This window comes from Phoxinus phoxinus, assembly GCF_949152265.1.
Source record: "Phoxinus phoxinus genome assembly, chromosome: 20".
NCBI classification, from domain to species: domain Eukaryota; kingdom Metazoa; phylum Chordata; class Actinopteri; order Cypriniformes; family Leuciscidae; genus Phoxinus; species Phoxinus phoxinus.
In genome coordinates, this window is record NC_136895.1 from 15,475,396 (window position 1) to 15,502,403 (window position 27,008).

General features: G+C 37.7%; 1 protein-coding gene across 21 annotated transcripts in view; it reads left to right on the forward strand.

Annotated features, from left to right (window-relative positions):
* The window catches only part of celf5a (cugbp, Elav-like family member 5a), a 226,891-nt gene that overhangs the window by 13,258 nt on the left and 186,625 nt on the right, over positions 1-27,008 (forward strand). For 17 of the 21 annotated variants that reach the window (XM_079593245.1, XM_079593242.1, XM_079593226.1 and 14 more), the window contains exon 1: positions 13,386-13,846. The exons of 2 other annotated variants lie outside the window; for them this stretch is intronic. In XM_079593245.1, the coding sequence (XP_079449371.1) occupies positions 13,489-13,846 (358 nt within the window). In that variant the 5' untranslated portion in view covers positions 13,386-13,488. Of the gene's footprint in view, positions 1-13,344; positions 13,847-27,008 lie in introns of those variants that run through there. 2 more of the 21 variants (XM_079593215.1, XM_079593221.1) reach the window with 2 other exon arrangements.

Genomic DNA, 27,008 nt, shown 5'->3' on the forward strand with positions numbered 1-27,008 from the left:
CGAAAGTCCCTGTTTCGCGAGGTAGTACTTTTTCAGAGTTCAGGAACTTTCGGGGGTGGGACTTGTGTGCTGAACATGCTGATTGGTTGTGTTCACGCCGCATTTTGATTGGATGACTCCACGCAGCATTCTAATTTAACCGGCATTTTAAAAAATCTATTGCGGTTCGTGGCTTCATGCAGTAAGAGTTGTCTGTCTGCAAGAATTCAAAAGAGAAAAGAAAACACAGCTGGACCGACGACGAGGTTCAGGCTTTATTAAGCATATTTGTGTAACAGGAAATTTTCTGCGCATTCATTCCAGCCATCTCACGGTCAATGTCCACATCGTCTAATTTTATATCTAGCATTATACGAGCTTTCTGAACACGCTTTAGTATCAGTGCTTGTCTCTTTTCTACCGTTTTGTTAATTTACTCGTTAGTAAACCATTACATCACAAACAACTGCAGCACAGTTTAAATCTCCTCCATACTTATAATAAATGTGGCGCTCAAACTGATTACTCTCCGTCGCATACTGGGGGGAGCAGTAGAGCGCAGTTTATAATCTTCCCGTTACTATAGACCGCGGTGTAAACGCAGAAAGCAACCAGTCTGGGGCAAAAAAAGTTCCTGTGAAAAAAGTTCCTGGGACAAATTGTTCCGGGTAATTTCGGTGGAAACGCGGCTAGAGTTGAAAGTGGGGCCGAGTGGTCCGATACTCGGTAAGATAGTGTACCGTTTTGCAATAGGCCTCCTGTCTTCTGCCTGTGCAGCTCAGCAAAAATACTGTATTGTAGAAGTGTACGCATGTATATTGTGGCCTCTTGGACTATAAATTAGGATCACCCAAGCCTTGACAAGTAGAAATTCTGATCAAATATTAATCAGAAGTGGTGTGGAAAGGGGTCGAGACTCAATAACACCACAGGACGCTGACTGAGCATCCTGCCTCAAATGAATTCCTTGGGTACCTTATAACTCCTGCTTGGTAAATACAGTGCAACACAGCGAGACAATCAGACTATAAGGCAATGCACGCATTAACATGACAGTAAGTTTCAGGGATGATAAATGGCTCATATCATGGGCAATGCAAGAGGGAATACTTAATGCATGGCCCTCAAGACTGTGCCCCAAAGAGTTTTAAAACTCAGTTAGGGGCAGTAATGAAGTATTGCCTCGGTCAGGAAGAGACGGGTATGTTTTGTGCGCATACTAAAAATATAATAGAATAAAAAGAGTTCAGTGATACTAATAGCATCTGTTTGATGCCTCTGAGCATTTGCTATTGTTTCGCAGAGCGAGGTATGTGCTCTCTCTCGGGATTCGTCTGCTCAGTCTGCTGAATATTTTAGACAGGTTTTTGCTTTTATTTATGTACGAATGTACTTATTTGTTTATTTATCCCCTTGTCAATGATCTCAATAAACCAACGACTTGAGACAGTTATTTTGTTTTCAAGGTTAAAAGAAGAACGTGGTCAATGAAGTATGAAAGAATGATAACATGATGTAACAACAACAAACATTCTATTCAATCCCTTGGCAAAAAAATACATTGGTAAATTGTCACGATTTGGTCTTGTCTTGGTTTTGGTTTGTTTCATGTCATGTTTCTGTGTCTTGTCATGTTATTCCCTGTTAGTCATGTGATCCTGCCATGTGTTCCCTTGTCTGATGTGTCATGTTGTCATTGGTTCATTGTTCACAGGTGTCCCTTGTCTTGTCATTAGTCTGGTATGTTAAGCCCTCATGTTCGCCATGTCTTTGTCAAGTATTGTTTCCTGCAGACCACTGTTTGTAAGTCTATGTTCACGTCTTGGTTTTTGAGTTCATGCCACGCCATGCTTTTGTTTTATGTTTGATCTTGTTATTCTTATAAATAAACTGCACTTGGTTTCTCATCTCAAACTTGGCATCAGTGGATCCTATGAATATACTAGGAAAACATAGTTTAAATATATACTAAATGTATTGTTAAAAGCACAGCTCAAGGAAATATGTTACTGTTCGTATCACTGTGTATAAGTGCTGAGAAAGCCTCTGGAGCTGAAATGTTGATATGGTAATAAGACTGGGCCGTCTGACCAATCAGAGCAGAGTAGTCTCGTGGAAAGGAGGGGTTTTTGAGAGACTGACGATGCATCCGAAATTGTAGGTACTACATTTGAATTTACTTTGTGACTGTTAAAAAGTATGTCATAGTATGAACAGGGCTTGACATTAACTTTTTTGCTCACCAGCCACTGTGACTAGTGGCTTTCCAAAGCTACTTGCCACTCAGCATTTTCACTGGCCACCATGGGGAAAAACTGCCATATAGATATTTGCAATATGATCTCATAATTTGGCAGCTGATATATTAGGCTGCTGTCGCTTTAAGACCTGACGCACGGATCCATTATACTGTTGCACATGCATTTTCTTTGTTTACGTGAATACTCATCAAGACCAGCATTTTGACAATATTGTTTATTTGACTGTTTAAGTGCAATGAGAAGCAAAAAGTTCAAAAGTTAGTACTGAGATTGGCTTTATGCTTGCGCACTTTGGGTGAGAGCACAAAATCTGCGGGAATGAGTAAAATTATGTGCAAGACATGCAATCCCACGCCGAAATTCAAGCCCGGAGAGATGCGAGAGCGAGAAAGCACAGCTGGTATTGTGTATCTATTCTGCAGGAGATGAGTATTGGAAGCGTTTCAGATATTTCTGTAGATAGATAGATAGATAGAAAAGATAGAAAAACTTTATTGTCTGTCACAAGTGACAGAAATTTGTCTTTGACAAAACAGGCTCATTACATTAAAACATTTAAGACATATACAAAAACAATTAAACAATACTCAGATTTGCTCTAAAAACATAAATGTGCAAATTGCAAAAACATGATTTGTTCTATAGATGGCTGTTCAGTGTAGCAATGGCCGTGGGGACAAATTATTTTTTGTAAACGTTTTTCCTTGCAAGTGGGACTCTATAGCGTCGACCTGATGGCAATAACTGAAATGATTGATTAAGTGGATGTGTAGGGTCTTGTGTGATTACCGTGGCTATCCTTAACACTGACCGTGTGTGAAGTTCTGTTAGTGGGGTTTGCGGGGAGCCTATTATCTTGCTGGCCTGATTTATTATTCGTGCCAGTTTACTTTTATGCTTGACAGTAAGGGCATTGTACCAGCCTGAAATGTTAAAAGTCAGTAAGGATTCGATGAGTGACTGATAAACTCTAGTTAAAATGTCCTTACTCACATTAAAATCTCTGAGTTTCCTCAGCAGGTGTAAGCGCTGCTGTGCTTTCTTATACACGCTATCTGCGTGTTGTGAGAAGGACATGGACATGGATGTATCAATTTCTGTCCCCAGGTATTTAAAAACATTATCTTGTTCGACTGGCTGACCATTAATGCTGAGGGGTTCAAACATATCTTGTGTATTTTTAGTTTCCCTGCTCTGACAGCACAGCTCCTTTGTTTTAGCGATATTGAGGTCTAAATAAATGTTTTGGAAAGTTGTGACTAGATTGTTGACTGTCTGATGGTAGTCAGACAGCGCCTTCGTATCAGACAAGTGGGCTACTAAGGCCATATCATCTGCATATTTTAGAAGAATCATTCTATGTCTGTTGCATGAAATATTGTTTGTGTACACAGAAAAAAGAGTGAAGTTTTGCACATATTAATACGCACGTCACGTATCAATATGTATTGCAAAATCAATATTTTTGACAACACTACATTGCACAGTTTATTATTTCCGATGCCTTTTTAAAAGACTTCAATTAAAATTATTATATATAAGGCCCATATATAAAATGTAACCCTCAAAAGTGGCTAGCAGGAGAAACTGCTTTACACGCCACTGCTGAAATCCATCGGCATTTGGCGGGTATTATGTCAAGCCCTGAGTATAATTATGTTGAGTATGAATGAAATTTGGACATACTACATCTGCCATGTTGTCATTATCATGTGACATACCAGCGTTAGTTGCATTGCTTCACTTCCAGTCATAAATCCCTTCCTGTGGCCTCATGGGATAGTAAAGTGTCCATCGCACGCACACTTCAGAATCTCGGCGCAAGTATTAGTTCATCCGGGGACTTTTTGCCTACTGTTTTTCTAATAATTTTTATTCGGACATATTTCTCTTTTGGTGTACTGTTTTTCGCATACTATTTAGTAAGGAAGTATTCGATTTCTGACGTGGTGAGAATCTTCAAGTTAATAGTTTTCAGACTCTTTGATAAATATTATGAGAAAGTTATTGTTTTTTTTACCTTGGATGCATATAAACATTGTTGGAGAGCTCAAAAATAAAATGAGGAACCTTTAAAAGCATAACAGGGGCACTTTAAATTTTCAAATGCCAAAATATTCCACAAAATGTACATTAAGAGGCAATAAAATACATTAGAGATACAAAATATATATGAGAATATACAAATAACTAAAACTTATATATTTATGTAAAAATATTTGTAAAAATTGCCATTCGGAATAAAAAAACAATATGAGTGTGCTAAAAAAAGCACACTCATACTGTTAGAATTAGTTCTGCTATAACTTAAAATGACAGCAAGATCTGCGTGTAGAGCTAATTTGAATACATTTATACATTGGTATACTAAGTAATCCACTTCATGAAATTTTCATGTCCCTTGATGCTATCGCTGCTTCTCAGATGTCACACTCCTGTCTGAAGCCTCAGAATGAGGATGAAAGACGTGCAAATGTATTCAATTTATAAAAGTTTCTCACAGTTTGACTATTTTAATAATACCCATGATGGTCATTTCTGAACAACATGAATATCCTCCCATTGATGCACTTGCACCAAGGGCCATTTGGTGGAGTTTGATTTGGGATTTTTTGTTTAAAGTACAATGAGGTGTGCAAGCTTCTAATCTATCAACTGATTTCAAACAAAATTAAACTCATTTTAGTTGATAAAAGTCGCAGCTGGCTTTTAATATTTTCTGCCCGAGCAACAGGTAAAACTGAATGGGTTTGTGATGCAAAAAGATAATCAATAGGTGAAAAACCAACTGAGATGAGGAACGTGTCCTTGTAACCTGAAGCAAACGCATAAAAATAAGAGCAGAATATTGTGCGGTCAGAAGAAACCAGCATTGTTTAGATAAAAGGAGAAAAAAGGGCACAACACAGCAACATCAAAAGAAGACAATACGCTTTTTGAAGTGTGCAGTCAGAGTCCTGACCTCAGCGAGATTGAGAAGATTTTGGCATGGTCTCAAAAGGGCGATTCACACCAGACAGCGCAAGAATATCACTGAACTGAAACAGTTTTGTAAGACGCTGACTGTTGTGCAGGTTTGATGTGCAATTACAGTTAACATCTTGTGGTGGAGATTATGGCCAAAGAAGGTGAACCAGTTATAAAATCCAAGGGTTCACATACATTTTCCAATGTGCACTGCAAATGTTTTTCGTATGTTCGATATTAACATGAAAGAGTTTCTGTGTTTTTTTCTTGCTGAAGATCAGATCAATCCAAAAGGTTCACATACTTTTTCTACAGAAGTTAAAATTCACTGCTATTTCTCTTAAAGGGGTGGTAAAATGCCATTTTCACAAGATGTAAACTAAATCTCTGATGATGTCCCCAGAGTGTGTGTGAAGTTTTAGCACAAAATACCCCACAGATATTTTTATATAGCATGTTAAAGTTGTCACTTTCTGAGGGTTTGCAAAAACACCGTTTTGTGCCTGGCCCTTTAAATGCAAATGAGCTGCTTCAGAGGGCGGGGTTTCAAGAGCTCATGTGTTGTTAGCAGGTGCGATTATCTCACGCAGACACACTAAAATGATAGAAACTGTTCTGCCTTTAATGTTAAAATGGAGTCAGACAAAGATGGAGAGACTAAAGAAGAAGTGACAACATGTAGAATGCAACAGGACGTCTCTGAATGGTTAGTTGTTGCTGATGTGGAGTTAACTGTTAACTGTCTTCAATTAGGATATTCTGTCTATAAATCTCTCGTATAGGAACTGTTGTGAGATGCACACAGAGTGACTTTCTATTGCATGTGAACAGATGGATGCTTAAGTTTGAGCTGAATCACAAATGTGCTCTTACAGCAACTTTTCCTCTTCTCAACATGGACTGTTCCCGGGGATGGGGTTTATGTAAATTTTAGGCTTGCTGATGTCACTAACCCGGAGGAATGTCATGTAGTCCCTACCAGCCGTTTGTTGTAGTCCTTTTCTTTAAAAGCAAATATCTTCCTTTGCTTTGAACTTTGAGCGTTGTAACTTTCCAGATGTTGTTTATGCTCAAACAGCAACATTACACCCTAACTAAAGTTAGAAAAGTGAAATTACCACCCCTTTAAGACTTTCTTGCACAAAATTGCATCATTTCAATGACCAATTCACTCAAGTCGCATCCGTGCCACCCACGGTATGTATAAATGACGCCTGGAGATGTGGAAGATTTCACAGCCTGAAAGCTTCTAGCAACAGGTTACAATGAACACAAAGAGGGACCCTTTTGATTCAGAGTTACACAAGTAGTCAAAAATTGTGTTTCTGATTGCTCATCTAATTGGTCCTATTGATTTGTGCAATGTATAAGCAAAGATGTAACACAGACATACCTCAGGCTCACCATCTGTTGCTGAAATCTTCAGTCAGGAAAAAATCCTCAACAAATTCCTGTAAAAACGACTAAATAAAATGAGAACTGTCCTCAGCACATACAAAAGATTTCCTTTCGTCTTCTCAGAACACGAAGGATGCAATATCATGCGAAAGTAAGGAAGTTACAGTAGAAGTGCAAGAGAAGTGGTGAGCTTGGTGAAATGAACTTGGTTGTAACCCAATATAAAATGATAGTGATTAACCTCAGTTTCAGTTTGTGGAAAATGGCTGGAACTACTTGTTGAAATGGATCAATAGTCAACACTGGTTTGGGAGCCTCTATAGCGTACATGCAACATTTTGTTTCACTGTTAGAGGAAAGTTCTCTGTCACTAGTGAGGTCTCGGCTGACTGCAGACAAACACAGACGTGTCTCTTCTCATTCTTACACTTCACAGCCAATCAGAAAGTTTTGCACCAGATGCCCTGCAAAAATTACTTCCTAATGAGTTTTAATGAGTCTTTTTTTTGCATGTCTACCAGTTAAATATCTAAAAATCCTTGAAACAAGATTACATTTTCTTGGGAAGAAACACTGCAAATATTAAAACTTGTTTTCATATAATGCGTGTTGAATATAAACGTGTTTTGTGTCAGTACTGCATTGGCAGATTTTTGTTTTGTTTTTAACTTGTTTATGCTTAAAATGGAGCAACTTGAAGTAGTAACCGTCAAATCTGTCAAATTCTCTCAAAGTTGGTTTTCTTCATCTTGCGAGATGCCTTTCCATCAATTATGAATTGTGGTTTTGACAGTATGGCATTTGATATTTTCACACTTCCATGCTACAGCTGTCTTAAACTGACTTTCATCACAGTCAGAAATGATAGACCGCAAGTCAGGAGATCCATAAGCCCACATGTATGAAACACACAATGAGACAAATTAGGCAAAAGCGTATGTGGGCATAATCCCAGTACGTTTTTTACTTAGGTGGAAATTCCTGCTTTTGTGATAAACGCCCACACAGCTTTTAGGCAATTAACCATTAAGGTAAGCTTCAGGATGTCCACATTAAATGAATTTATAACCACTAAGCCTTTGAAAGTCATTAAGTCATTAAGCCAGCCTTTGTTCAAGTCATGGCCAAATGATTAGAAATGCTTTTTAAGAGCAACATTAATAAACTACACAGACCAAAAAGAATGTTATTCAATGTAGTATTATTAACCCGCAAATTGCATTTGGTCCCTGCATTCAAGACCAAGCTGACAGACACAAGGAATCAAAATGAATGTAGGGCTCCCCCTAGAGTTCAACATATGCTCTGCAGGCTGACATATTTAAATATTTACATTAGTTTATTCTTGCCCTAAATGCCAATCACATACATAGTGTAACCCCTCAAATGCCAAAATGAGGCAAGAAAATACATTTACAATATTCTAAGACTCTAAAGTCTAAGACTTATCAAAACATAAATACTAAAATAATGGAAAATGTTCTGCATCTTTTTGTAGTACTTAAAACAGTAGGTACTTACTTTTACTCACTTAATTTTTGTAGTAAGACTTAATTTACTGACTTTCAAAAATAAAAAAATATTCATTCACTGTAAACAATTATTGTTGGTTTAAGTAAGTAACCTGGTTGCTTTAAAGGAGAACTCCGGTCAATTTTAACATTGAGCTCAATTTTGAGTAAATTTGGAGTGCTGTCAATACAGAGAACAACGACAAAAATCGGTGTTGCCTACACCGTGTTATCCTCTTTTTAAAATTTGCAGCCTGTTGACCTTAATGGGGCAAATTTTAAACCTGCTTTTATTTCTCTTATCATCCTTGATGTGTCATACAAGTGCCCAGCCATGTTGAGTGATTCCTTCAGAGTGAACACGAGTGAATCTGACTGCAGTAGATGTGAAAGATATTCATAAAAATGATGTTATATCAGCCAGCACAAATACCTGTATTTAGTTCCTGTTTTCGGTCGAAGTCCAAAGTAGTCGATTATCGAGTTCACGCGCAGAGGTTTAGTTACAAATGATCACGCGCGTGAACTCGACAATCGACTACTTTGGACTTCGACCGAAAACAGGAACTAAATACAGGTATTTGTCGTTGTTCTCTGTATTGACAGCACTCCAAATTAACTCAAAATTGAGCTCAATGTTAAAATTGTCCGGAGTTCTCCTTTAAAATTAAAGTTCATTGAAATAAAAAAAATTAGTTAATACAGTGAAGGAGATTGGATTAAGCAACAGAAGCTAAAAATATTAAGTTATCTGAACCACGTAAATGATCTAAGTTGATTTGACGAAAGAAAAAAATGTTGTGATAACAAATCATGAAAATAATTTTTTACAGTGTTGGGAAAAAAGTGTGACAACTAGCCCCGGTTGTCTCTATAGTTGTAGTGTGAAAATGCCGTAGTCTGGAAGAGAAAGCACAGTGTTTCTACTTGTGTGGTTGCATCCATGTGGGCTTGAGATCATGGATGAACTCACTTTTGCAGCCGTGTCTGATCTTTGTTCATGTTAGCGGCGGTACAGTGTGTTAAGTGCCCCCTTCAGCTGTCTACGACTCTCCCCTGAGCCCCAGCCACTTACCGTAGACTGGGGAGGCCAAGCTTGACTGCCTCTCCACACCCACTGAGTGCTTAACAACCAGCGGCTAAAAAACGTTTGCATGTTAAATTGTAATGCTACTTCTTCGGTTCGCGCTAATAGCGCTGGTGTCATTGATTTCTTGTCACGCCCCCTCAGCCAGGCAAATACTAATGGTGGTGGTCAATAAAGCACATGAACTGGAAGTTCTCACTCCTCACACTTCTATCAAACTCAGGCCTAAAAATAGCCCGCACTTATACCGCATCGCCACCGACTTACTTAAAGTCGGCCTGAAATGGAAATGAACCCATCTATTTTCTAAATGCATCTTAATAATCATTATTGTGAACAATTCAATGTATGCATTTTTGACCTCAAACGTTTTTTTTTTATTTTTATCAAAATATCATAACTCGGTCTTCTCTCTGGTGAAGTGCTGGACTTTTCCAATAATTCTGTCTGCTTAAATTCCACCCCTTTCTTACAATCGATTGCAAGCTCGCATTATAAGATCCGCCTCCATCCAATCAACAACCGATGGACTGAACGAATGGTCCGTCAAATCCTCCTGGGAAGTTGGTATTTTCGAGTTGGGAAGTCGTGTTTACGACGCCAGGTGCGTTCAAGACACTTTGTTCGGAGCAAGATGACGGTGTACCTTCTCTTAATTAACTACACCAAAATACAGCAAGGTTTTTTTTAACTGTAATTTTAGAAAATGAAGAACAAAGAATTTGCATCAGGTGTGTTTTGCTTTTTTATGTTTTTATGCCTTTTTATAATTGCATTAGAGCTGCACAATTCTGGATAAATTGAGAATCACGATTTTTGTGTGTGTTTCAAATTGAGATCACGATTCTGATGGGCAATTAAACAAAATTACATGTAATTTACTAGAGGTTCGTAAAAAATTGTAATTGTTGCCGTGTGTTTAAGGGGTAACTAAAGCGTGCACCTGAGACGCTTCTCTCTGTAGGCTGGCAAGGGCGTGTTTAGCTGGTACCCTCTTACGTCACAGGGCCTGACAACTTCCAATAGGAAAATTCGACTGCAGTAGCCACCGTTCAACCTGAAGAGGGCAGCACTCAGATGTTTTTAACACCATATATTGTAGAAGTAAAACACTTTATACCCAAATGTCAAAAAATTACTTGAATCAATGAACAGCATTAACCTAACTAAAGCCCCAGTCTTACAGATCATTAACTAAAAAAAAGTTGTTTTAGGGTTTAGTTAGCCTTTAATGTTCAATTCATTTGAATGATTCAACGACAAATACATTTTGTGCAGGCAATTAGCTTATTTTGTTGTAAATAAAAAAGCCTGACAATGTCACTGCTAAATAGGCTACTACCTATAAGTATTGTGGTAGCTACATGTTTGTCACTGACGGCTCCAACACTTAAAGTTTGGGGCTCAAAGAAAGTCCCGCGCTTCCCATTCGTATTTACGTCTTTGTGCTGGCATTCATGTGCGTGCAATTCGTAAATAGACCAGCCCAACATTTATTTCTTTTGTGATAATAACTCAGCACGTAACAATGCGGGGGGAAAAATAGATATGTCGCTAATTCCGTAACATTGTGACTTTAAACACACAATTCTTCATCTGGTGTCTTCAGAGGGAACTTTTATCCTGAATGTTGCTTTGTACATTTATGTATTTGAATGAATTTTAAGAGCCACAGTTGTATTTTTTTTTATTTGACAGTTATTTGATTGTACGCACAAATGATTAAAATATGGAAGAATGTTTCTGCCACAGAATAAAACAGAATAAAACATTTCTGAGAAATAAAGTCAAAATTAGCTTGTTATAAAGTTTGAATTGCGAGATATAAACTCACAATTGTGTGTTGTAAAGTCAGAATTACGATATAGGCATATATATATATATATATATATATATATATATATATATAATATTTATATCTCACAAAATAAAAAGTCGCAATTACCGACTAATCCTAATAGATTAAATACATAATCTAATGTATTTCAGGATATAAAAAAAATTAAAATAGGGCAATGCTTGATTTTATAAATCAATAATTGATTGGATCGTAAAAAAGTGCATTACTAAATTGGAGCCAGATATATATTTTTTTAAGATCTGTAACAAAAAAGTTGCAAGAGAGGCTAAGCATTTAAAAAAAAAGAATTACAAAGACAAAAAAACAAACAAACAAAAAAACTAAACACTTTGATTCATTCTGAGATATTGCACAATTTTGGACTGTCACATATCATTTTGAAAGGCCCCTTTTGAGTTAGGTATTGATCTGTTATATAAAAGTTCAATGCCACTTCCTGCCAAGAGGATGAAGTGTAGATATTGCTCTATCACTTGTAGTTATGAAATTGCTTTGTCTTCTGGTTCCTAGAAACATTGATATTGCCAGTTTACAAAAGCCTGATGTTGTGTTTCTCATTCTTTCCACAAATTCAAGATTCACACCAGGGTGGCGATGTGACAGCTACTTTAGAGAGCAGCATAAAAAATACGGTTTTCTTTTAATTGAGCAACTGTTTGGAACTTTGCATGAATGGTTACATTAAATATGCATGGAAATGGATACATATTCTGCAGTTATTGAGGTCTAGCTAAACAACGTCTAGTTAGTCCTGCAAGGACTTCTTTCCTCGTGAGCAGTGAATTTTTAAGTGATGTTCTTGTTGCGTTTTGTCAACGAGGTGGGATCTAAGCAGGCCTTCTACAAACAACAGATTTATTTAAAGATGCTGCTAGCTACTTCTGACAGATAAAAGCAACCTGATCAAAGGCCATTCTCCTATGTTTTATAAGTAAAAGAGAACAGAAACAAATGCAAGTCTCAGTGTTGCGTCTGTTCGCTTTAGTTTATAAAACATGGCTACATTCACACACTCAGTATTTGGGACTGACAACTGCATCGACTAATGAGTCTTTCAAGTTGTGTTGTATAATATAGACAAAAGCTATCTTTATGGACAGGCAACTAAGATCAATTCCCGTCTGTATTCTCAGAATGGCCTTGAATAACACCTGTAACCATGGTGACAGATAATGTCAGCATATGCGATTCATTCTCATATGGCTTCACTTACAAAAATGCAAAAAATAAATAAAGATTGTGTAAACGTTATTATCATATTTCTGGCTACCTATTATTCAATCGAAAGCCTCGCACTGTAAGCCCCCTAACAAAAAAAGGCCAAAAATGGTATTCAAAGTTATAAAGAATATATCATGGCACTACACTATACATATCTTAGTCATTTTAATGGAAAGAAAATGTAACAATTCTACAGTTAAAGTTACTAAGTTTTTTATATATATATTCATCAGAAAAATAGCCTACATGCAATTTTACCATAAATTACTGTGAAAAATAGGTTTAATTTAACTAAAAAGTATTCATTATAATTTACCGTGAACATAAATTATATTTAACAAAGCAAGTTAAAAGTCCTGTTAAAAATACAGGAAATGTAAAAAAGAAACTTGGAGACTTATATAGGCCTATATCACGTCTCCAAGTTTAATAGACATAAAATAATGTGCAGTTGCTTTATGTTACATTTTATGTTGTATAGTTAGTTTATTGCATTATTTTATGTCTATACATTTATTAGTAATTCTTTGTGACTTTAAAATGCCCTTTTAACAACATTAATGACACATTTAGACACTATAATGACACATTTCTACATTTAAATATTTCACTAAATTTCAAACTGCCATGGGTAATACAATTAAATGATAGATGCCATCACCTATAGACTGTCAATCCACATGATGAACTGTGAACAGCACGTCTACTTCCGTTAGGAGTGGATGTTGTTCAAACCCAAATTGTATAGGCCTAATATAAATTTACCCGGATGTTGCACAACAAACAACATTCAGCTTTGCATTGCGCTGCTTTCTAAACGTCCACTTTGCCCAAAGCACTCGTATTTTATTCCGTGTTCAGAGGCTTAAATGGTTTATAAACGTCTAATCCTTTTTGTTGTCCTGTTTTTGTTCGGAACAAAAGTACTCTGACGAAAACTGAAGTGTTTTTAGTCTATCCACGCTGAGTGTGGGCCTGATAGCACGCGTTAGCCACTGGGTGTCGCTCTGGAGCAACAAATGGCGCGGCGTCTCCCCCACCCCCTAAACATCCACTTCGACTGTGTGTGTATGTGTGCGTATGTGTATCGCCGAGAAAGTAAGTCTGTGTTTCCAGCTGACTGCTCGCTCTCTCTTACGGTGTGTGTGCCTGTGTGTGTATGTGTGTTGTCATTATTATTATCCAGTCTGCTCCCAGCTCAGAATGGCCAGATTCACTCAGACTGAGACAAGAAGGGAGCAGCACCCACAGCCGCCCCATCCCGCTTACTCCAGCCTGCTTTTCACTGGACCCGGGGCAGCACCGACCCAACATCCACTCCTCCTAATCCCGCACCAGCACCAGTACGCTCAGATCCCATTCCCTAATCCCATGAACGGGTCAGAATCCATCTCCATTCATCAGGAGAACGGCACCATGAAAGACCAAGATGCCATAAAACTCTTTATCGGGCAAATACCGCGGAACCTTGAGGAAAAAGACCTGAAACCATTATTCGAACAGTTTGGGAAAATCCACGAATTGACAGTATTAAAGGACCGATACACCGGCATGCACAAAGGTAAACGCGTGATTCCCCTTAATAGAGTCTGTGATTTTTGGGTGGTTAACACTATAATAATGTTTTCTTTCCTAGTGACACATTCATAATTAGACGTGTGAATGTTCATTTTTTTATTTATTTAATATTGTCTTCTGCGTTATCCATTACGAACCATGCATTATTGTAATATTTCTTAGGCTATAAATCATACGAGCCATTTTTGTGGTCCACTGTCATGTCAACATTAAACCCATTGCCGGCTGAAACTGTAATACCAGGTCCATAGCCACTGTTTTACACGTGCATTGTTTAGAGATAACTTATCTTCGCAGTTTTGAACCTTTGCATTGTTGCTTGCATGCATGTATGTATAGTCCCTCATATAGCATGTCTGGGGACCTTGCCTTTCTCTATGGCAGTTTGATTTCGAAAGCTTTTATTTGAAACTGGGGCAAAGAGGCTTAGAAAATTCATATTTAAAGAGTCGTTCTTTTGCGTCTGCTTTCCTTTTCAATGGGGAAATACTCCCACCACCCAGCGCTTCCTTGTGCAATCTGACATAGGCTATGCAGTTCTCGCAGATGAACCGGCGTTTTTATTATGATTATATGCATACTAATAAAGAGAAATATTCAATCACAATACATAACGAACCTCATTTTTCAAAATATAACTGTTAAATGAACCAAACAGGTGCCAGAGTAATGAAACACGCGAAAATATTAATAGTAGCCTACAGAAAAACGCGCATCTTTCCTTGATCATATTTGCTCTTAGAACACGTTCAGTTGTGCGTCACGGAACTAGAACGCGTTACACTGTGGCGTGACGTTCTACTTGACAACTGACATTGCATACGTCATATATCCCACTCAAACCAGAAGACAAAGACAAAAATTAAACCTCTATTTTGGTTTAATCTCGTTCTTGTCGTTCATTCTCCTCAAGCGTTATGTGTCGGAAACCGAATATTCACATTTGTCTTCGTTAGTGTCAGTTAGCTACTATTGGCTTCATATCAGTGGTGTGTTTATAATTATGCTAATAAGGCTCTATTTGCTCAAGCGTTCATCCACGATATTTACCCCGTGAGAAGCCCTGCTTCATATGGGGTTTAACTGTGTTGAACATGTCAGAATAATGAGAATATACATTGGCTTCATGTGCGAGAGTTGTTCGTTTTCATTTGGATAAATTGAACTAGGCTAAACCAAATGGTTTAGGTTTAGAAAACGAGCTGAAATGTCACATTTATTCTTGATTTTAGATATCTATGACAAATGATAAGCTCAGGGTGGATTTTCATGACAAAATTGGATTTTAACTTTTAGAGGGAAGTTAAAAAAAGTAGCTACTTACCACAATCGACCGTTATGAAAGCGCGCCATTTCTGACGAGATAGTCACGCGTCGATCTTTCTTTGATCGCTTTGCATCAATAGTGACATGCAAATTATCGTATTATTTAAAGTAATAACTTATGTAGCAAATAATACAACACAGAAACACCAGGGAGCATCCAATCTGAGTTGACTGTTTCTAAATAAGGATAGTCCTCTTGGGCATTGATGGGTGTCAAGCTTATGTGGATACACCTTATCTAGTGCATTGCTGTGAGCTGAATAGTCACATCAATCTAAAATATAGAGCTTTTCAGTTTGTAGTTTCAAACCCATGGAGTGAATTTGCATTTTGGAGCCATTGGGTTCCCTCAGGAATTAACAATGATTTTATAATGGGGATTTTCCATTTATAAGTAAAATTAGGCTATGTGGTTAATAACACAGTTGTACCTCAAATGCAAATTTTGCATGTTTTGTGTCGAAAATGGTGGTCAATAAAACACAAGGATGTGAGTTTACAGGCTTGTTTAATTTATAAAATGAAAGCTATATCATTCTTAAAACCTTGGTAATTCTTGAAGACTTATACAAATTGACGTTATTACTGAATAGCTGTGTTGTTTTAATGAATATTATGGTTGGTTGCGTACATATTAGTTGAACTTGCTGTCTGTGGCGGAGTACAACATCATAGGCCCTATTTTTTCATCCTGAACTACCTGATTGTGCTTGTGATGTAGCTGCCTTTGGGACAGGAACTGAAAATGAGTTCTAAAGGACCGTACAGAGAATTGGTTCTTCAGGATGGAATTTCTTTTCATCTTATGTATTATTCTATGAGGGGATGTGAAGATAAGAACAAGTCAGCAAATATTTACATACACTTTTTTTTGTCAGCTCATAGAGATTGTGCAGTCTTGCGAGTCGTCTCAATATGGACTGCATTGGTGATGTAAACCCCAAGGTTGTTTAAATGTTTGGCTAAAATGTCGCTGAGGATGCTAATGTAATTTTTCATTCAAAACGTGATGGAGTGCAACAGATGATGCCAGTACTAGTTTGCATAAATACAATTTCATTGAAGAGAAGCGATTTAGCTGTGAAAACAAGACATTTGTGCGTCTGTTTTTAACAGTTCTTCAGACTAAAGGGATCATATGTAGGTTTCAGAGGGAGGGAACATGTTTCGGCGCTAAGTCAGCTCGCTAATCCACACAGGAAAACACAGCATTAGTTTGCTAAGCGTGGTAATAAACCATGACCGTAATGACGGAGGAGGATTAGCAACTGTAGTTATTGTCTGAGGTTGCTGTCGCTCGGATCACTTGGTTTGTCCCTCTACAGTGGCTGCTTCTATGCAATTAAAGCATGTTGGAGTCATCTTAGCCTGCGGTGTTCAATATGAACATTATTATGAGGTCTGTTCCATGGGCCTAACAATTGCTGTCTCTTGATTTGTATTAACAGGTGAGCTTTTCCCCTTCAGGCTTTTCACCTGATCAGTTGAGCTCAGCATTTTATTAAAGTTTTTATATTTAGTATGGAGTTGAAAATGGGTTTTATGCCCACAGATGTGCCTGCAAAGCTAGAGACACTTGCTATGCTGTATTTGCAATCTTACATGAGCGTGGTATATAGATCTCCTGCTGCGTTTAGCATAAATAGACTATTGTTGCATTGCTTTGAAAGCCTCTTACGCACATTTTGCACTCTGCAGGTGAAGATGTCCAAGGATAAGCTTGCGTTGGCTTACAATGCAAGAGGCATGGAGAACACTATACACAAACATATGCAAGGTTCTTTAGACTTAAACCTGATGCTGACTGAATGTCTGTGCTTAATGCCGCCACATTCACACATGTGCTACTATATAGTCAATACTTGCTTTCAAGGGACCTATTGTGCTAATGCATTTATGGCCGACATCTTAGAAATACTCTTATAAAGTATTAAACAGTTTGAATTTAAAGCCAGGCTAGAAAGGTTCAGTGCATACAGATGTAAAGGTAACCTTGTTGAATATTGATTTGAATAGTTGTATTTGCACTATTATAAAGGGTTTGATTGAAATCGTTCTGTTGCCTTTCAGATAAAACCTATGTGTTATTCATTTGGACGAGTACCCTTCTTTAAGGCACAATATGTAAGATTTTTTCATTAAAATATCCAAAAAACACTAGAACAATGATATAGTATATTATGTTGTGTCCTTACGTTATCCCAAATGTATCCAACAATGTTTAAATCCAGAGAAATAGCCTACGCAATTTTAACCAGTGACATGGCCTATGTCATTGCGTCTCCTGTCAATTACATCATATCCTCCCTACCCTCAGCTGTCGTTAGAAAGGAATGAAAACTGCACTTGTCGAGCAATTTTCACAGGCTCTTTAAACAGGAGGTCATTGGCTCTGCTTTGGAATTTAAATATGTCCGGTGGCTTCTTTATGACTTAAAAACTAGTCTGAGTCCATAGACCCAAACTTTTTTAAATTCTGTAATATGCAACAAAGCCGATTAATAAAAAAAATGCAATGCTTCAGCAGCTCTACTGGCAGGAACCGTAGCTCTGAATGTCAGGATGAGATGTTTCCTCCTCTACCAGCGAACTTTGCTTTGAGCTACTTGTCTTTTCATGTGACCTGGCCACTTATATCCCCTTTACCTGCTTTTAGATGGACTTTCCTCCATGCGGAGAGGGTTATTTATCTTTTTTTTTAAGATGGAAAATGTTTTTTTTTAAGGCCATTACCCTTCATCAGGAGATGGCACTTACAGTAGAGTATTCTAGACATCCTTCTGAGGAAAGAGGTTCAGTGACCTTCCGTAACGTCCGTTTTGTGGACCGAACATAAAACACAAAAGCGAAATTATTGATGCGCTATTCTAAGATGCTGTGAATATCTCCCTTGTGACCGTGTTTATGGCGGATAATAAGCTGGTCTTCAAACGTGTCATAATGTCTGCTGTGTTTGCTAATAGAAAGCCCACCCGACTCCCTCTGCGGCATTCTGCTTTCCAGATTGATCTGTAATTTGTAATCTCACTGCTGTAGAATCCAAGAAAATAAACGTATTAAACATATTACATTTTTTTTAAGTTATACTTAAGCGATGAAAATTATATAATTAATGTTTCTGTTAGGTGAAATAATTTGTTTAGATGTGTATTCTTTTTCATGTTAAAATATATTCTTCTATCACAGCTTATTACGCAGATACAACTAAAAGTAAACGATTTGTTACTCAATGTCTGTGAAAATATATTGCAACTGTGGCGAATTAATTAATTATTTATTTGTTGAACTGTGTTGCTAACGATGGAACTTGCGATCATACCAACAATGCTTTTGGGAAACACACCCCGGCCTGACATAATAACGTTAGCTCAACCAATGGTAAAACTTTGGGGGCGGGACTATCTCTTTGGCTGACCAATGGTAAATGGGGTGAAGTGTTTACAATTTTTTTTTTTTTAAATGATCATTAACCAGGTTAAAAAAATTCCAGCCTAAGCTGCTTTGCGAGTCTTCGGGGCTGTTTACACGACACCATTTTCAACTAAAAACGGAAAACTTTGAATGCGTTTTGGCCGTTCATTTACACAACAATAGTGCTTTGGGTGCCTGAAAACTCAAACTTTTGAAAACGGTCTCAGTATAAACAACAAAAATGCGAATCTCTGAAGACGATGACATCATGCACATGCGTATTACGTGTTCAGTCTATAGTGTTTCATCGCCATCTAATGGCCTGGCAGCGGAATACAGCATTTTTAGTCGTTTTCGTGGATCATGTGAATGGGGATCGTTTTGACAATGGTGTCGTCCGTACACGGAAATCTCAGAGGAAACACTTCTCAGTTTTAAACGTACCCCTAGATTGTCTCTCAGACTATTCTTAGTGGTAATTTTAGAGAAATTTGAACAATTTGTTTTGACTGGAAAACCAGTTGTATATCAGCCAGGGAGGGAAACCAGCCTACACCAGCGTAAATTACTCGCTTCATATTTTTTACATTTTCTCGGACCATTTCAAAATGGAGGTCAATTATTTTGGGATAAAGCTTATTAGTTGCTCTTCTCTATTTAGTCTTTTGTGCAATACATTTTTTACAAGGTCAGTTCAGAGGTGCTGTTTTTCATAGAGGGAAAAAGAAAATGATGACAGAGAATGAAACGTATATACACCGGCATGTCTGTTCTTTCCGACATTTCCTGCAGTCAAACTGTTGTTCTGGTTTTTCAAGCTTCCTGAACGAAAGATTTATTGTCGAGAGGAAAATAAATCAACACTCAGCACGGTTGACTAATGAACAGCGAAAGAAAGATTCTGTTGGCGTTGATGAGAACGGCTTGGAAATATGTAAATGCCTTGTTGGAATTTGAGCAGAAAAGCCTTTTTCCACTTCCTTTGATCTCAGGAAGGAGGGCATGGCCATTATGTCAGTCAGAGAGCTGTGACAAATGCCATGCACACACACATAGGCAGCTCGAGTGGACAGGGAAAAATGACAGTAAGGCAAAGGGCTAAGCACAATAGATGAACAGACTGAGAGAGATGGAGTGATTGTCAGAACCACTGAAAACAAATGGTGCCTTTAATCCGGAGGCACCGGAGGAGTGACGGGCCTTTCTGACAGGATGGGAGAGCCAGATCCACTCCGGCAGACAGGAGAGGGTGGAAACAAAAGGATTTAATATGAAAGGGGAGGTGTGGCGGGGCAGATGGGGGACGCCGTCATGATGTTGAGAGTACGGCAGGATGAGACTGTGCATGAACATCAGGTTCGCGTTAGTATTTGTAGGTACTCGTACCCAAAGTGAAGTTCTATCAGTGGGTCTGAACTGGTTTTGCTGGACATAAAACGACGACTCAACACAGTACCGAAGTTGTTTATTGTAACTGTTGTTTTAGTATTGAGCAGGCCTACCAATATGTAAAGTTATTAACATTACAGGCGGAAAAGTTTCTATATTTACTGTAAAAAATAAGTTGCTGCCTTATATTTTATTTTATTAAAATTATTAATGTCTTAAAAATTATTTAAAGTACAATCAACTTGGATGTTTAAGTAAGTTCAACTTAAATTACATTAAACTGACTCAAAAAATTTGTTGAATCTTGTATAACTTGTAAAAAAGTTGAAAATTACTTAACTTATTTTGATGAGTTAAAGCAATGTAAAAACATACATTGTCATAACTTATTGATCATATCAGTCATGAAGTCAATTGAAATCCATTGTTTGACACAAACTGTTTAAGTTAACCCAGGTTCTTTTATTTTGTGTAAATTTGTTTATGTTTTTCTAGGGTGTTCCACAACCCATCCACTGTCAGTTGGACTTTGTTTTCTTTTACCAATGGCAGATGATTTTTCGCAGAATACCCTTTGATTAGATGCATGTCGATTTGATGCTTTGACGTCAACAACAAATAATACGGAAATCGACTCACTAGTTCAAAATCGAAAGTGCAATAGAGATTTGGTAAAAATTTGTAAGAGATTATGTTTTAGAAGATTGCCCATATGTTGATATTATACACATATGTGTCTAACCAAACATAAATAAAACTTTTTTTTTCTTTTTTTTCTTTTTACAATATAATGAGCGCTCACTAGAGTCAATTATGGAAAATACTACTTGGTGGATTTAATTATTGGGTATAACAAATAGGCCTATGTAAGCCGCCCATTTTTATTTATTTATTACGAATTAGCCATGCATTGTTGTAGAATTTCACTAGAACCTTTCCCAGATTGCTTCATCCCAATATCCGCCACCGAATATTCTTGTTGTTTTTATTTTTGTATTGAGAAGTGATGCTGTGACATGAGCATGGATGAAAGGTGATCTGGGAGAGGATGTTATCAGTGGGTTTGTGGGACCCGTCGGGGATGTGCGGAGAGGCCTGCTGCTCAGCAGGGCTATTAATAGAAATCTGTGGCATTTCCGAAAATAGGTTAAGCTGCCACTGCTGGCATCACTGCTCGCATGCCAGCCATCCTCTGAAGACAGAAAAGAGGGAGAGGAGAAGAGGAGAAACAGATGTAGCCTACTGAGGAAGTGTCTTTGTTCCGCCGTTCCCTTCTTGCACTCAGTGCAGCTTCAGAGTTTTCCGGCTGAGGACTTCCCAGCATGCCGCAAGACACAGTGTCACCCCTCGATATTTCGAATTCACAACACAAACGCTGATCTAGACCTATTTGAGTCTTGCCATGACAAACAACTATTGCATATGTATTAGGGAGCCACTTTATTCAGTATGCATATGCGCTTTCCATCCACAGTTGATATAGTCCAAAATTTTCCACTATTTATACAGTTGCTGATTTTGTTTGCATCAAATTTTTCAGAACTGCTATACATTTTCAGTGTGCAAGCAAGGCATTATTTTCCACAAAGACTTTTAACTTGAATTCATAAGCTGAATAATGGCAACTATGTGCATATAGTTTAGCTCTTGTACATGGAGGTTGAGCACATTTAAAGGTGGCAGGCTTAATTAAGGTTTACAGGTTACGCTAGCGCACCGCTTATATTACAATACTCATTACAAAGTAATTAGGCGAGGGCAGGGACAATATTGTTGTCTGGACAGTGAGAGAGGTTCGGAGGAAATCAAGCCCATATGCGTTTTTTCACGGGAGGCGGTCAGCGCATTAAGGTGTTTTACATGATACGCGCTAACTGCGAGTGACACTGAAAGCGACACCGCTTGCCGAAAGATTTTACAAGAAACATTCACGTGATGTCATGCACGATTGCAAAAGTGCCAAATTGCGCACACATTTGGATAAATTACCTTTTTTAGTTAATAGGATCTTACCTGCAACACAATATACTATATTAACATTATCAAAGACAACACGCTTTAATAAATACGAATAAATATACAAATATAGACAATACAATACAATAAATTGTGATGCATCACAATATTACGAAACCTTTTTTCCTGTTTTTTCAGGAAAAGGTCATCGCATAGACCTTATTTAGAGCAGCGCCATGACAGGTATGAAAGCGAGGCTGTGAGGGACAGACTTGCTGTGTTTTCAATGGCATCTGCTGTAAAAAGCCGTATAAAGCTCCACTTATAATTTTCCACAGCTCCTGTTGTCTGGGGTTTATTGTCTACTGAAGATTCTCGGAAAGATATTTTTGCTGTGTTTCGTCAGCAGAACAATACAAAAACATTAAATAACAGTACAACCCACTGAAGAGATGCATGTCGATCCCTCACAGCCTCACTTTCATTCCCGTTAAAAGATGGCACTGCTGTGAATAAGGTCTATTAACCATTTCATCTGCAGAATCTCTTACACATCATAATGCAAATGTGATTCAAAACACCATGGATTCAATCGCAATCCATTTATAATATCGCATAAAATGACCATGCACTTAGAAATTACTTTTGGTAACTCCTGAGAAATACAAAAAGAAGTGAAGGCAAAATTACAGTATGTTGTTATTATTACAAAATAAGACTGACAAGGCTCCTTATACAATATTGTAATTGAATCTTGACTGAAACCGAACCAAATGCAAAAGTGAATCTGTTTTGCTTTGTAAAGCATATGAATGCAAAAATAAATAAAAAAATATAGATTCAATGATCTTAAGTTGTGAGAAAAAGTCTATGTGTACACTATATGTGGAATACTGTATGTCGATATATATGATTGAATCAGCACAGCTTTATCAAAAACATTTTCTTAATAACTGCACAACAGTTTTAAGTTCAGTCCTTTGTTCTCAGAGCTAAACTTGAACGTGTCGGGAACGAGTAGGAGGTGTGAGTGACGGGAGTGTTCGCGAAGTTGCAAAGTGCTCAGGCGAGAACGTGGAGAATGGGGGCACGGAAGCAGATTTAGCACCAAGACCTTCGCACTTAACAGGCACCTCACAGTTCAGGGCTTGCACACAGTTATGAAGGGGGGCAGGAACAGTGGTGTGATGGTTCGGCTTTTACTATAAAAAAAAAAACAGCAAATGAGGACTGTCAGGAGCAGAGGGAGGGAGCGGCACCTTCAATTCAGCTTGCTTAATTACTGCTAAGCCTCTCTACCTCCCCATGAAGCTCTAGTCTACTCCATTCCTCAGACCTGCAGGCCTCATGGGCCTCTGTCTGTGTGATTGCTTATTAGCACGGGGGTTAGATGTCATTTTTGCCCCGGAATAGAGAAAGGCACATTTTTGCTGCCAGTAGATACTTTTGACTTTTTTGTTTTGGTGATTCAGGAGAAATCATTTTAAAATACATCTGAAAGTATGAAACCAAAATGCTTCTCTTTGTTAATTTTAATTTAATTTAATCATTACATTTTTCATTTTAATTATAATTAATTAATATATTTCACATATTATTTTTATATAATTTGTTTGCATATATCAGCATAACAATTTACGAAATATAATTACAATAAAAAAAGTTAAATAATGAACTAGAAACAGTGCAGAATATGTTATCATTTTTTAAACGTTTCCAGGTTTAAATGGGTAAAAAAACTCCCAGATTTTCAATGTTTTGTCAGGTTTTTGAACCACCCTCTATTAATATTCCTATTCAGTGAAGTGTTTTATCAGGAACCTTTCAGCTACATATAGAAAAGATTTAAAGTAAAATCCATTGCCTACTAACTGTCAGCTTCCTTTGTTAATTTTTAAATCGCATTTGATCAAACAATAGAGATTTTTATCAAACAATGCGGTAGATCATTTCCACACTCTGTCCTTAGGGTGCTGCGTCAGCCATTTCCATGGCTGATACTTTTATGTCGAGTTTCAAATAATTTCATCATCCAGCCCAAAATTGCGCGCCTGGTATGCAACAGCAGGGCAGCAATTTGTACGTGTTTGGATTCCAATTGGTGCCTATGGGCTGCAATAACACTATGCATTAAAGTGAAGGGATTAGAATTAAAATGCTTCTCTTGCTATTTGTTTTACTGTCACTTTCTCTCTCTCTCTCTCTCTCTCTCTCTCTCTCTCTCTCTCTCTCTCTCTCTCTCTCTCTCTCTCTCTCTCTCTCTCTCTCTCTCTCTCTAATGGACACAGACACTATTCTTTTGCTTATATTAGTGGGGCAACTAATTTACTCTGGATATTCTTTGTGAATGCCTTTTGAATATATCCAATTTGGTTTTTGAGCATTTGCAAGATCAAGTTCGCCACAAATTGAAAAGAACCTTGGTGGGAGAATTTGAGACATAATAAAGCTTTGATGTATTTGAAAGCAATGCAGGGTTAGTGGGACTGATGCAATAATACATATGAAAGAACACAAGTGACTTGCTTGTTTGTTTGTCCAAGTCTTTCTGTGAAGACAATGTTTTCATGAAGACATGAACATTACCTGTTCATGACCCTAAGTCACTTCAAGGACTCATATAGTGGGTTTTGATTCATTATTAGCATTTATTAATTATTATCTGCTGTCTTTTGAGTTAAATTGGCTTCTATTGACCTTAGTAATAATAGATGGCTCATTTTGTTGGACGCAACTAAAAACAAGTGCTAGGGCCTGAACTCCAATCCATACAAACATTTTGTAGTGTTGTGTTCTTGGTTGATGATCATACAGCTGACAAAACATTGAAAACTGAAAAACATGGTTTATAAAAAATACAGGTGGCCTACCAAGAAAATATGACATACCAAACTGCCCGCTTTCTCCACCACAATTGTTATGTTTGCATCAAATTAAATGGAAGATAGACTCTAACATCTGTAGTCAAGGAACAAAAGTTCACTGAGTTTTTTAATGAGCTACTATAAAACTCTTAAAGTGTTAATATTCTGGATTGTTTGTTTGAGCTCGACCAGTGGTGTGAGTTTGGGGTGATCTCTTTGTTTGACCAATAGCAGATGGACAGTGGAAACATGTTTGTAATCTTGTTTGAAAACAATCGAAATGTTAGGAATTCTGTTTGGTGTGACGTTGGTTACGTTATAACCTTCACCTTTAAGGAATAAATTCACTGTGTTTATTTCTGTGCAGTTGAACATGGGTTAAGAGAGAAAAGGTGACAGAAGGAAGAGACAGCGAGATGACTGACTGCTTAGTAGTTACGTTCACATATACAAAAGTGTGATCCCTGCATTGCAGTGAGTCGGTTATCGTGCAAATCTGAGAGTTGCTTTACTGTAAATACATATACCAGTTAGCACTGTTAACGTAACAAAAAAAAAAAAAAACGGGCTCAGGGATCTTTTTCCTGCAAAGTCTCCTTTGCAGTGATACTTTCGGCAGAAGGGTTATATAATCGGGTGTGTATATGTCCATGTTTTTATGAATTCACATCTCTGTCTAGGAACCCGAGAGACTTAAAGTTTCTCTTACTAGTTCTCCAGCACTGTTCGCCTCTCTGTCAGGGTGTCAAGGGTAGTCAGGGCTTATTCCAGCCAGCCGAGAGCCTCGGACAGGGACTGCTGGCTGATCTATGGACTTGCTCAAACACACACACAAGCACACATACGGAGAAACACACAGGCACATCCAGTGTAAAGCGGACTGGACAGGCTCCCCCATGTTAGAAAATAGACTGTCTGTATTTAGCCTGTCTGCAGGGACTACTCACAGCACCTCTGGCCCTGTCATTGTAAGGGACGCGGAGGCTTAGTTCTGGCTCGTTTTCCTGTGCTGGCGATCAGTGATACTCGATGGGAACACAATGTTGTGGGTAGACTTGAATCTTGAATTAAATTAATCTTGAATGCTTTTTGCTTTGCTCGAATTAAATCAGTCTATCTTCTCTTCCTTTTTGTCTGTCTGATTCAAAGCAAACATCTTGGGCCTCTTCCCTAAACTTATTTCCCCAGATTTATGTTCCTTCCCTGCTCAGTGCTGGTCAGTGAATAGCTTTCAGAAACCTTTACTTTCACTGTTCCTCGGTGGTGGAACCGACCGACCTTCTTCTGAATAGTAGAATACATTATGATCTTATAAAAACAGTAGAGGTAAACCCCTCCTTCAAGCAGTTGAACTAAAGTCAAGACTGAAACTCAATGTCCTTATATTAGCTAATTGGATAGTTAATGCCATTTTGGGATTTTAGTAATGCCACCTTGTAATTGACACTACTTTCCAATTACTATATTTCCGGTAACATTTTTATTTATAATCTGAAACATGCTGCGGCTTATATTCCAAAATTATAATGCAATTAATGTCAAGCACACAACGCTTGCGTAATTATGGATTTGTGCCGAATGAGAGAAGTGAGCACAATTTTAATTTGTATAGCTCATTTCCCACATGCCCGTAGTTTCAGTTTTCACTTTATATAAATTTGTTTATGTTTAGCATTTATAATGAATCTTGTTTATAATGAACGCCACTATAATCAAATTTGACTGATGCTACTTATCTGTGTTTTTATTCCTCTCTCAACGATGCAATTTTGACCCGACTTATAATCAGTTGCGACTTGTTTTCTGGGGAATAAGTTGTGTAAAGTGCGCAACAACTCGAGAGAATAGAACCTGTGGAATGTGTGACTAACATTACTCTTGTAGTGAATGATACTTTTCTGCACTTAAACTTCTGCTCTAATGTGGCAAGGTTCCTGCTGGACAAGCCATCTTAAACAGCCTAAGCTTGTCTTATTTGGTCTTCCAGCCTGGTCTGTTGGCTGGTTTTAAATTTTTTGGACACTTTTTAGTTGGTCAGGCTGGGAGACTGTCTTAAGCCAACCAAGAAAATCAAACCAGCAGCATTTGTATTGTTTTCTTCCTTACTCCATTGCTTCTACTTATAGTATACTCATTTGTAATTTAAAATCTGCTCTAAATTAATCAATGTAAATGTCATGCTGATGTTTTTGTCCTAAT